Source organism: Pristiophorus japonicus, chromosome 15 (genome assembly GCF_044704955.1).
Source record: "Pristiophorus japonicus isolate sPriJap1 chromosome 15, sPriJap1.hap1, whole genome shotgun sequence".
NCBI lineage: Eukaryota > Metazoa > Chordata > Chondrichthyes > Pristiophoridae > Pristiophorus > Pristiophorus japonicus.
In genome coordinates, this window is record NC_091991.1 from 63,712,902 (window position 1) to 63,725,914 (window position 13,013).

General features: G+C 42.0%; 1 protein-coding gene across 2 annotated transcripts in view; it reads right to left on the bottom strand.

Annotated features, from left to right (window-relative positions):
* Nucleotides 1–5,394: 5,394 nt before the first annotated feature.
* The window catches only part of LOC139281492 (protein Wnt-7b), a 102,969-nt gene continuing 95,350 nt past the window's right edge, over nucleotides 5,395–13,013 (bottom strand). For both annotated transcript variants that reach the window (XM_070901666.1, XM_070901665.1), the window contains exons 3-4: nucleotides 11,298–11,569; nucleotides 5,395–5,874 (exon numbers count right to left, since the gene is read on the bottom strand). In XM_070901666.1, the coding sequence (XP_070757767.1) occupies nucleotides 5,395–5,874; nucleotides 11,298–11,569 (752 nt within the window). The remainder of the gene's footprint in view (nucleotides 5,875–11,297; nucleotides 11,570–13,013) is intronic.

A 13,013-nucleotide genomic window follows, 5' to 3' on the forward strand; every position in this document is an offset into this window, starting at 1 on the left:
CGATAGACAAGATAGAGGCAGAGAGGTTGTTTCCACTGGTCGGGGAGACTAGAACTAGGGGGCACAGCCTCAAAATACGGGGGAGCCAATTTAAAACCGAGTTGAGAAGGAATTTCTTCTCCCAGAGGGTTGTGAATCTGTGGAATTCTCTGCCCAAGGAAGCATTTGAGGCTTTAGCTCATGGAATGTATTCAAGTCACAGATAGATAGATTTTTAACCAATAAGGGAATTAAGGGTTATGGGGAACGGGCGGGTAAGTGGAGCTGAGTCCACAGCCAGATCAGCCGTGATCTTGTTGAATGGCGGAGCAGGCTCGAGGGGCTAGATGGCCTACTCCTGTTCCGAATTCTTATGTTCTTATGTCCCACAGCAAGAACTCCTGTCGAGCTTTGTGTGCACTCAGAGAAGCAAGGCAGCAGTCCCACTGACATCCAGCAGCACATCAACACTATACTCTACTTTTATAACTTGTTTGAAATATTTAAAATTACCTTTTTTTAAAAAAAAAGTTACAATTTGCATCCAGAATATTTTAGTGACTTTGCAACATACATTTTGAAAGGGGCATTTGTCGTCAGAAGCAACAGCAGACTTTCAAACAAATGACAGATATCCAATGGGAGTATTTGTCAGTATACCGATGTCCTGTGCCACGGGTTTGTTTTCTGTGAATTCCCACAGGATGAACATCGGAGAGTATGCCTCACCTCCCAGTGGCTTGTTGTGGTGAGGTACTGGCAGAGGCTTTGGAATAAGTCCCACCAGCACCACCCTGTCAACGTGAGAATAATCTCTGCTACCTGAACCTAAAGAGGGTGGGGAAAGTAATCAACAGGAGAGAGGAGTTGGAGAGGACATGTTGTATTTTTGTTACAGTATAAAGCAGTGACTGATGTGATCAATATTGGGCCTATTGAATGGTCCTCGTCTAATAGTGAGGGCCCTGGTTTCATTTCTTTCCCAAACAAATGATATTAAAACAACCATGAATTTCAACATACAGGAGATGGGGGACAAGGAATTAAAATGGATTGTGAGATTATTTTAGCTCCAAAGCATAACTTTGAAGCAACCTCCCAACATGATGAGTAACCTTAGTGGTATCCTGACGTTTTATAATGCACACCTATTGACAATCCCAGTAACATTTCAGTACAGAGTTACAAAGACAGCTCTCTCTCATTAAGTATTTCTGGTACACCTTCTGTCTATACAACGTTTATTGCTCCTGCTCCATTCTCCTCTGCGTTAAAAATGTAAGTAAATCACTTAAAATTTAAATTAATATTTAGATGTAGAAATTTGTTGTATATATTCTAAATATAAAAGCCAAGTATGCTATTGAATCTTTTCAAATATTATCCCCATAAAATGTTTGGGTGAGGGTGGTGCAACCCTTACATTTTTTTCTGGTATATGTCAACAACCTTCCAACTTCTGCTGAATTGGGGGGTCACCTGGTCCCCTGTCCTCTCCAAGGAAGTATTCTAGGGGTAGTCAAGGGTTTGGAAAATCCCTGAAAACTGTGAGTGGTTTTACTGCAGGAACATTATCCCAGAGAAGCGAGAGATATAGATTTGGCTTCCAATTATATCAAAGATAGCAAATGCCACCTCCACCAATTCCAAACATTCACATGTTAGTTTGATACACATCTGTTCTTTCCATGGACAGGGAATTGCCTGGCCTTCCTCTATATTCAGTTATGGTTCCAATTTTATTCTACTTGTACCACAGAGTGGAAGTAGAGTTGACTTCCATTTTCATCTTTGACCATTAAAATTTGCAAAACATGATATGTAGCAGTTACTCTCATTTTCTCCAAGGTTAAGCCCCACCCTCTAATCACGCAATGCAATGTGGACCTCAATGGGTGCAATGCACAGTCTGAGCCCCATTTATTTTGTATCTATTCTGATTTGAATGTTCTACTGGCAAAAATTGTGACGAATTGAAGCTGCTCTGTTGACAGGAAGGTGCAAAGTAAACCCCATCACTGTTGAGTGCAGAAGTACAGGAAAATATTGGTAAAGTAAGAATGCATGTCTTGTTGCAGTGATGTTAAACTATTTCGAACCACCACCACCTATCCAGCGACACTCAGACTATACTGGCACAACACCAGCACCGGATCAGGGTCCACAGGATTGAGCTGTTTGTTCCACCCCAAACATCCCCCCTCCCCTCACACATCCTGTGATGATGACTCATGCTGGGGTACAGTCCCTTGGGTGTTCGATATCCACTATTCTCCCAAATAACCATTTCTCTTATGTGAGCCGAGGCAGTGGCTTTCAGCCAGCAATTTGGCCATGGTGCAAATCCACAGTAGAGCCCATTCCTGATCTGACTTGACACATGAATTCTAGCTGGAGTTTCTTCTCTACCTGAGGACACTGAAGGCAATTGTAAAACCCCTATAGCTGCTCCAGCTGCCATCAACTAACTTAGATCACAGCATTCCGTGTGTTTAAATGAGTCCTGTCCCATATGATCTATTGGTCTTTGCGAAAGCGGAGGTTTTTTTCACAGGTGGTCGTTGATAACTGTGAGTTAATTCTGAAGATTTACAGATTATTGCAATCTCCAGTGTAAATGGGGCCACAGATAACTGAACTGAGTTAATTTTCATTAGGAAGCAACCCATTTCAGTGTCTCTGTCATACTCAAAACAGAAAACAAACTATTTATAATTTATCTGGAAAAATCTATTTAAACTGGATTTGGTTCAATATTATCATCCTCTGATGTGTAATTTGATTTTTCAAACATCCAGAAATGTTATATATTTCACCTGTTGAGAATGTGACACAGACAACAAAACTCACACTTCCAGTATGTTAATACAGAAAGGCTAGATTGCAAACAGGTTCACTAGAAAGTTAATGAAGAAGTTTTAACATCTCCTCCAAACATGCTCTCAAACCAAAAGGTTCCTAGAAAGTTGCTTGACATTCTGGGCACTGTGCCATATTACTAAGCCTATGGGGTCCACTTGGCACACAGTGCTTCCTTTACTTGAATTTTTTCTGATCAATTAATTGTAAGGATTGAATTGTGAAAGGGATAACTGTAGTGGGAGAACTCTGGATACCTAGAGTGATGCAGTGGGTATGAATACAGCCTCGACTGGTGACCTTAATGAGAAAATGTCAGTCATTTTTAGAAGAATAACAGTAGAAGCAATCTCCCTGTCAGCTGACAGAGTGACAGTAACATTAATTGTGCCTCCATTCAAAGACAAGACCCTACCACACAACCAGGTGAAGGACCGTGCCAAAACAGGAAGGTACCAGAGACGGTAATAGTAATGGAAGGAATGTTATTTTCAAAATTAAGGTTTGATAATGCTTGCGGTTGGCCATCAATGAAGGTGTTCCAGTGTGGAAACTGTATGCACCAAGGGAGGAAGCATTGTTGGCAGATATTCACTTGAAGACAGCTGTGGCAATCATGAGTCATCTCATTCCCATTTCCCAGGCACGCTGTTGTACACAGCAGTGCTCCGCAGCGTGGCATCGATGCTCTGGAGATGGTTTCCCAGAGTACACCAAGTTCAAGTCCCAGCCTTGCCTTCACATCCTAACTCAAGGAATTTCAATAGGAGAATGCCAACAGCTTCTCAGCATGGCTTGCCAGCTGAGGTGTGGTGCTTTGAGTGCTCTATGTCCCAGGGTGGTCAAACTGACATGGTCTATCCTACTGCTTGAGCAACATAAACCTTCCATCGGCCAAGCCTGAAATTTCAGGTCTTTCCATCTTCCTGGCTGAAGAAGAGGCAAAGCAATAGTGGGGACCTAAAAGGAAATTAAGGGAAGGAAGAAAAGTCGATCTCATCAAAGTCAGATGTGTGTATATATATATATATTTTATGTATATTTTTAAAAGATTTGTAGGACTTCAGAACTCGGGGTTAATGTGATTGAAGAGTTTGCTCTCATGATGGACCTCAATTGGCTAGTTACCCAATGTGGCACATCTTGCACAGCAGGGAAATGAGAAAGCACCCACTGAAACCCACAATGCATTGCATTCCACTTAACGCATGGGGCGGGGTAACAAAACTACATATAGACCAACCAACGGGCAAATTGCATTGCAGTCATTTAGTGAATTATAATCCTTCTTGTAGCAATAACCAACAGAGCACAAATTCAGTCAAGATCACCTTTTCTAGGATGCCCCCATTCTGCAAAATGCAACATGACGTGACAACTGGAGAAGCAATACTAATCAAATTAAGTACCAATGTATTGTGCTGGGTAAAAACATTTCCTTAACTATAAAAACATTCTTTTTTAAAATCAATAATTATGGTCAGCCATACCTGTAGCATATAATGTCCCTTTGTCCCAGCATTCAGGAACTTCCTTTCAAAATAAATTAATTTTTTTTTAAAAGAGTATTTGAATCTATGAATAACTTGATGTAAATTTTAAAATTAAACTGTGCATGAGTCCCTCTATATCATTCTAGACGCGCTTCCTGTTAAACTATCGGTGTATATGCAGATTAGTGTCAGAGAAATATTTGGGGAAATATCCAAATGAATGTGTTATAAGTCAGGAAAAAATCTAACAAGTTTACATTAAAAAAAGTTACAATATTACTACCCGTTAGTGCTTTTTCATTCTATAACATAAATAAACATTTTTTTCTAGATATCCAAACAGCTCCAGTGAGACTGGACAAGACACATATTTAGTCATTTTCAAACAAAACAGCAGATTGCTCTGCATGTCCTCCTGCTTTACTCTGAACCTCAGCACATCATTTCTGGGATGATGCAGCTCAGTCATTTCCAGTCCTTAATAGCACTGAACAAGTGTTTTGTTCCTTTGCCATGTGATGACTCTCCTAGTGCCCAGTCACTCATTCCGTGCTTCACCCACTTTTTTTGTGTGTGTGAAAGTATTGTTTCCGTTTTCTCAAAGCACAAGATTGTGTCGTAGTTGGGCAGAATTTCTTGTGGAGAATATGAAATTGGGGAGAGATCGTAAAGTGCATGGCAGCCTGGGAGTTGTAGCGTGTGCCGTCCAGATGTCAATAACACTGCCCATAAGAATGGACTGCAGCTCCCAGAATGCATTGCAATTGATGCAGCCTTGCACTGGCACCAAGTATGTCAAATCGCATCTGACTCCTGTTTTGTGATGATCATGAGGTGGAAACGTCAGCCAATCAACCTGCAAACATCCTTTCAAGCAAAGAGTGGATTTTAGTGAAGTAAAGCAAATGTGCAGAAATGATGCTGCGGTGAGTTGGTATTAAATTCCACTCTTGTTTTTGTTGACTTCTTCTCGTTTCTTTCCTCTCCGTTTCTCTCTCGTCGTGTCTCTCTTTCCCCCTAGGAAATAGTGTCTGTCTTTTTTTTTCTGCCAGGGTGACTTTCCTCACTTGCAGGTGAACACTTCAGTCCTTTCGCTGCATGTGTTGCACTTGACGAAGCAGCACCAGTGGAACTTGCAGTTGCACTGCCACACTTTGGTATACTGGTGGGTATTGTAACCTCGGCCACAGCACATCAGGTCACAGCCATCTCCATGATGGGAGGTGCGATTGCATAGCCGTCCCTGTGTGCCCACACTTCCCGTTGAGCTGTCCTCCTCGCAGTAGTTCGGCGATCGCTCGATATAAACTAGATCTGTGTCCATGGGCTTTCGATAGGTCCTGGGCTTCTTGATTTTAAGAAAGGTGGGCTGTCGTAATCTGGTGGCCCTTACAGCTTCAACATGAACAGCCTCACTGTACTTTTCTTTCAAGATGTATCCAATTTCTCGGAATTTAGGAAGAGTCGTCCAACACGTCTTGGTTGTACACGAACCAGAGACACCGTGACATTTGCATTCCAACTTCATTCTTTCTTCCAGAATCTATTGAAGTCAAAGAACACGTGTCAAGCACGAATATTAAACCACTGACATTGCATCCTTTTTCGATGTATTAACTTCAGTTTTGGTTTATTTTAGATTTGCTCTGTGCATGTGAGAGGATATCCCCGGTTACTCTGCAGCTAGTATTGTGGCTGCTATTCTTTGAGGCAGAGGCAACATTCACTTACTTGTAATGTTACAGAACTGTAAAATGTCTGTCAGTTGATATATTTGAGTAGATTTGCTCTGCCATTGTATTGTGCTTTAACTGTTGCTTTGACTTTTGCTTCGTTATTTTTTTTAAATCACCCTTTCATAAACTGTCTTTTTCAGCTAAGAGAAGTCTGACTGAATTTGCAGGAAGAGAAACATAAGAACGAGGGTGCTAACCAGATAAGAAGGAGGACAGATAAAGTCTTCCACTCTGGGCTCTACAGTAAGAGTGTGGTCTTCTGACTACAGGCCTACAGAATGTTAACCTATCTTTCTCTCTTCAGATGTTGACAGACCTGAATTTTCGGTTTTTTAGGATTTTGGTCTGCTTTAAATAGATGAGATTGTGTTGAACCTACTTATTAACTGAGACGCCGGTTCTTACCACAATGCCAGTGTCATGCCACAAATTTGCTCCGACTTGTTGATTCCTTCAGCTTCCCTATTACTTTGTCACTTCACACAACCATTTCTCTCTTTTTCTTACCCATCCCGTCCCTCTTTATTATATAGTTACTTGATCCCTGAATTTCCCTTGCACACTTGTTTTCCTCTATTCTTTATGTGCATTACAATTGATTTGTTAAGTTGTATATAGTGAACTCAGAAGCCATCTTAATATAAGTTGGGATTTGCCAGTGAGGGACTGTCTAAAAAGTCTCCAAGTTCTTTAGAATAATTTTGTTTCATGGTTGGTTAATTTTGATACCTTACCTTTTGAAGTTGTTTGCCTTGCAGTACCCAATGACAGCATCAAGCACTCTTGGGTCAGAGGTACCATGGCTCTGCTACAGAGTAAAGTTTGGTCTCTGCTCCCCAGCCTGTGAACAGCATTCCTTACTGCACTAGTGGGAATGGTTTTGTTTCCCATACCAGTTTGCCCTCAATGTTTGAGGTACTTGTACACTGGCGATTGCTAAGTTTTCATTCTCGGGGACCAGCGCCTGTACACCAGCTGCTAAATCACATCCACTTATCCCAGCAGCAGTGTCACAGATCCACAAAAAAACTGGGTCTTGAGATTCTGCCACTGGAATTAAAGAGGCCCATTTCGCAGTTGATGCCATCAAGAGGCTATCCAGCCTAATCCCACTTTCCAGCTCCAGGTCCGTAACCCTGCAGGTTACAACATTTCAAGTGCACATCCTTTTTAAATGTGGTGAGGGTATCTGCCTCTTACCACCCTTTCAGGCAGTGAGTTCCAGACCAGCACAACCTTCTGTGTGAAAAAATTTCTACTCAAATCCCTTTAAACCTTCTACCAATTACTTTAAATTTATGCCCCCTGGTTGTTGACCCCTCTGCTAAGGGAATAGGTCCTTCCTATCCACTCTATCTAGGCCCCTCATAATTTTATACACCTCGATGAGGTGTCCCCTCAGCTGCCTCTGTTCCAAAGAAAACAAATCCAGCCTATCCAATCTGTTCTCATATCTAAGATTCTCCACTCCCGGCAACATCCTCGTAAATCTCCTCTGCACCCTCTCCAATGCAATCACGTCCTTCCTGTAATGTGGTGACCAGAACTGCACGCAGTACTCCAGCTGTTGCCTAACCAGTGTTTTATACAGTTCAAGCATATAACTCCCTGCTCTTGTATTCTATACCTCAACTATCTTATCTACTTGGCCTGCTACCTTCAGGGATCTGTGAACATGCACTCCAAGGTCCCTTTGTTCCTCTACACTTTTCAGTGTCCTACCATTTAATGTGTATTCCCTTTCCTTGTTAGCCCTCCCCAAATGAATTATCTCACTCTTCTCTGGATTAAATTCCATTTGCCACTGTTCTGCCGACCTGACCAGTTGATTGATATCCCTGCAGTCTGCAGCTTTCTTCTTCATTATCAACCACACAGCCGATTTTATTATAATTTGCAAACTTCTTAATCATACCCCTATATTCAAGTCTAGATCATTGATATATACCACAAAAAGCAAGGGACCTAGTACAGAGCCCTGCGGAACCCCATTGGAAACATCCTTCCAGTCACAAAAACATCCATCAACCATTACCCTTTGCTTCCTGCCTCTGAGCCAATTTTGGATCCAACTTGCCACTTTGCCGTAGATCGCATGGGCTTTTACTTTTGTGACCAGTCTGCAATGTGGGATCTTATCAAAAGCTTTGCTAAAATCCATATATACTACATCATATGCTTTGCCCTCATCGAACCTCCTGGTTACCTCCTCAAAAAATTCAATCAAGTTAGTCAGACATGACCTTCCCTGATCCTTGTGGTAAGTTGTGTTAGCGCTGGGATTGATCCTCTAAATGTCAGGTGTGCTGAGGTACATTACAACCATTGAGAAAAAGCAGGTTCATGTAAGGCTCTAGTAAATTCACAAACCTTTACGCTACACTAAGGGACAGAAAGCTAATGAAAGCATGGCGCTGAGTCTTTGAATTGGACCGACTTCCTCTCTCACATCACAAACCTGTGTCTTTAAGACAAGGTTGAGGTGAGGCAGTTTCTCCATTTGTTTCAGCTAACTAGCTTCCATCTGCTTTTCACCCCCTTCCCCTGTTGACAATTAAGAAGTTTCAATTGGTATTCAGAATGTTACTTTTTTTGTTTCTGCTTCTTTCTGTTGACAGTCAGGAATGTGGGATGTGTCTTGAGGAATGTGAGGTTTTTTTTGCTCTATTCTTTTATTGCTGTTTTAGGATCGGTTCTTCAACCCACTTGTCTCTTTGCCAGGAACTAATGACCCCTGGCTGGCCAATCAGTGGACTCCAAACAGGACATTAATATGACCTAATACTGGTTTTAATATGCACATTTAAACAGGAAATAGTTTGTCATCTGAAACACTGGGATAATATTGATTATAGCACAAATTGGTTAGATAATAAGCAGGCTGCAATGTATCCCTTCTCTTTTTTTTAATATATCTCTCGATTGTTTTACAACCCAGAAGCTGCCCATGGTACAGTACCATCCAAACTAAATAAATCCCACCCCAAATAAATACAATAGTCAAGTGCCCACTATAAAATTATACATGACCAGTCTGTAATGGGTGTGTAAAAATTGTATTTTTAGCTCTTTAAGTACTAGGTGGGAATGTTCATTCTTACATGCACTTTGCTGACACGGCAAAGTTTAAACAGACATCTGTATTTCAGCAATTTGTAATTACAAAATTATGTCACAGATCATTTCCCTTGATATTAACATTCTATAAGTTTGAATTTTTAAAAATTGAAAGGTTTGGTTCCATGCTCCTGTACCCATTGAAGGCAGGCCATAATTCACTTTGTACACGGCTCTTAATGCCACACTCGCTAGCCAGCTAGCTGCAAGTTTAGGTTAGTTGACGGATTGGCTAGCCAAACCAAAAGTGTACAAGCCAAATTCCTGCAGTATCAATGGTACTAATCTCATCCCATGTTCTACTTATGTAGCCAGTAGTGAGAAAACCCATAGCCACAGCGCAGGCTGCCAGCAAATAGCAGTAGTGCAGAGTTCTGTTAGAATTCATGCATCTTTCTTCAGAAAGTATTTTCAGCCAAGCACACCTTTCATTGAAATTTCCACGCGAACATATAGCTTCCACTTTACACTGCAACTGCTAAGATTGCTAACTAAAGCATTTTTCTGCGTATATAAGATTTATTTTTGCCCTCTATCTTTCCTAAAAAGTGCCTTAGCAATATTTCCACCTTCACACGTCCTCTCTTGGGAAAGCAGTGGGACTTGTACCTCTCCACAGGTGCCATTCATGTCATTCTGTAATAGCTAACAGGAGGCTGGTATTATAGGGCCGAATCTTTGTTCCCTCTAACAACGGCCCGACTGGTCGGTCAGATAAAAAAAATGGTGGCGCAGGGCACCTCCCCTCTAACTTTGGGCCCATGGGCAGATTGCAGCCCGGCTCACAACCCGCGAGGCTGGCACTGCCTTCGCCCACAGCAGCCTCACGGGGCGTTGCCCAATTTCCATGAATTGGAGGCGCGGTGGCCTGGGGCACTACTGGATTCACGCTTCCGCTAATTTCCATGCAATTCCACGGGGGCCGGTAGTGACCCCCCCCCCGGGCAAAAACACTTTCACGCCACATTAGCGCCCCCTGGAGGCGCATAACAGACTAATTTCAGCCCCGCTCGGCTGACAGTCCAGTCGTCCAGTCGAGGTTTTGAGGGTTTGCCGTATTGTTATGGTGCTGATCTTCAGGCGAGATTTTAATCCAAGGTCCCATCTGCTTGATTCATTGGTTGAGGCAGATATTAAAAATTCCCTGGCGCTCTTTGAAGTAGTAGAGGGAGTTTCCCTGATGCCTTGGCTAATATTCGCCTTTCCATCAACACTAAAAGAGATAAAGTGATTATTAATCTCATCTGCAATGAAGGAAAAGTGAGGTGCTTTGAGGTGTTTCTTGGAGATGTAATAAATGCAAGTCTATGTTTTCTTCTGGCTATCTTCAAATATTGGGTTTGTAATCTGAGTAGGTGCTAATCCATCCTCATGGTCTTTCTGTCCTATGCTCAGATTTATGCTCCTTCCTTGGCCAAGTCCTAATGCCGTTTGCCAGCTGAGTGTGTGGGCCGGTGACCTGCTCTCCTTAATCATCTACTGAGAATTGTATGGAAGTGGAACAAGATAAGTTGCCCTCTGATATTCCTGCTTTCCTCATGTTGAAGTGCCTGCTTTCACCTTTGGTTTCAGTTTCAATATTTTGTAGCAACTGTTGGGGGTGGGAGGGGGGGCGGGTGCCATTGAAATGTTTTCCTATTTATTTCCATGTTGAAATCTTTACTGCTTTTATTCAGATCCAGCACAGATTAACAGATTTTGCGTCTCTCAAATACACACTGCAAGTACTAAGTGGAACTAACGTAGGAATTCTTAGCCTACCTCCTGTTGGTCACGAGTCTATAGCATACAATTGTCCTCAAAATTGCTGTAATTGAGACTAATGGTGGGCCATCCCACTAAGAGATGGAATAAAGATGGCAATGTGGGAATCCTGGTGGTATAGGACTTGATGTTGTCACACAAGCTTGAGGGGGTGCAGAACTTTATTTAACCCATGCTTTATCTGAATTGAGAGTGCTTGAGATGGAAGTGGTGTGCAAAGAAAAATCATTCCATTTTCCAGCATCTCACTGATGAGCAGAAATACACACAAGAAAAAAAAAGTCTACATATTCATCATACGCTTTGGAATTGACGTTCTCCCTGTCCAATGTCCTAGATACACCGATACCTTTCTTCCAGCCTCGTTGTTGTGCAGATTCATCAGCCTCCTGGCATTTTTTTTGATCTCCCTTGCATCTACGAATTTCCTTGAGAACTCGATTCCATATTTGATGTCTGCAGAGCAGCCTCCCCATTTCCAGCCCTCCTCCTGGTTGTAGTAGCCCTGTTTCTCTCGGTCACAGCCACAGTTGCTCAGGTTTCCCTGACTGCAGGCAGCAGTCACTGCATGAGCCACACCAGCCGCGGTGATGGCGTAAGTGAACGCTGCTTCTCGGCTACCTGCAGACACAGGATGACAACCATTAGGACATGTCTCAGGTACATGTGGGCTTTTTTGAAATCTCTCAAGTGATTTTTTGAAAAAAAACATTTTTGAAGCATTAATAAAAAAGTGCATTAAATGGTTCATTTAATCACAGAATATCAGACAATCAAACACACTGAATGACAACAGAATATTCTCTTGTGGAGACCATTCACTGACGTTCTTGGAATACCAGAAATGCACCATCTAAAATGAAAAGAAACTTTCCCATCATTAAAAGCAAAACCCAGGCTTTCATTTATCCATTTATTTATTTAAATTAAACAGGCTGGCAGTAAGAGCAGTTGAAGCTGAGGTGATTAAATTCTTTAATAGGGGCTGGATAAATAAATTGTATGGAAAAGGATATGTGGTTCTAGGGATCGGTATAGAGACAGATGATCATTCCATGGGTATAATGGTTCCTGTGGTGTGGGCAGAGAGGGTAAGGTTGCCCAGAGGACAGCAGACCATTGTTGATTTGGAGTTGTCGAGATGGGTCAATATCCTCACGGTTTTTTTGTAACTATCTTTTGAGACTCAGGGATTTTTTAATGCAGAATTTCCCCTCTGGGGAATAAATGTTAGGGACAGATTCTACAATGTACCTGGTGTATGGGACCACAGATGAGTGAGCTTGGTGGCTGAATGGTTTTATTCTCTTTCCAAGCCAAAGATGGAGATATTGGGATGGGTCAGCAAAAGGTTGGTCGTGGATTTAGGTCTTAATGGGGGCGGGGCGGTGGTTGATGAAGAGATGGGAGAAGTTTTGGGAGGGAATTTCAAAGCATGGGATTCAACATAGAAGCAATTAAAAGGAGTATTTAAAAACTAGCAGCATTCAAAACAAGTTTGTTTACAGGGTTGCCACATTGCTGCCACAAACCTGCAATCATTCTGAAACCTCAGTCACGTTTAAGCATCCTCCACTCCCCTAATTGGTGATACAGAATTAAATGCATGGAAGTCTGTTTCTCACCCAATTGCTAATGGAAAATCATGGAAATACCAATGGTTTTATAATCTCTCAATCAATTGAAATGTTGCAGAGTGCTATCACGGTGCACATAGCTTCAAAGAAAATTTCATTTTGTCTGGACATCATTCTCATCGCTGGCAGTAAATCTCATCTCCCTGTATTATTGACAGTAATAACACAAAATAGCCTGGATTGAGAAAAGGTCTTTCAGCCCATTAAGACAAGTTGCCCTACAATGGACTCCACCCTGTCTATTCAGTTTGCTAAGAGAAAGTTTCCAAGGAAATGACTGCAGGGTATAAATCACAGCCCTGGTTGCTTTGCGTTATCTCTGCCAAAAGATCCTCAAACTGGAATTCACATCATCCGTGTACATAGAAACATGGAAAATAGGTGCAGGAGCAGGCCATTCGGCCCTTCGAGCCTGCACCATCATTCAA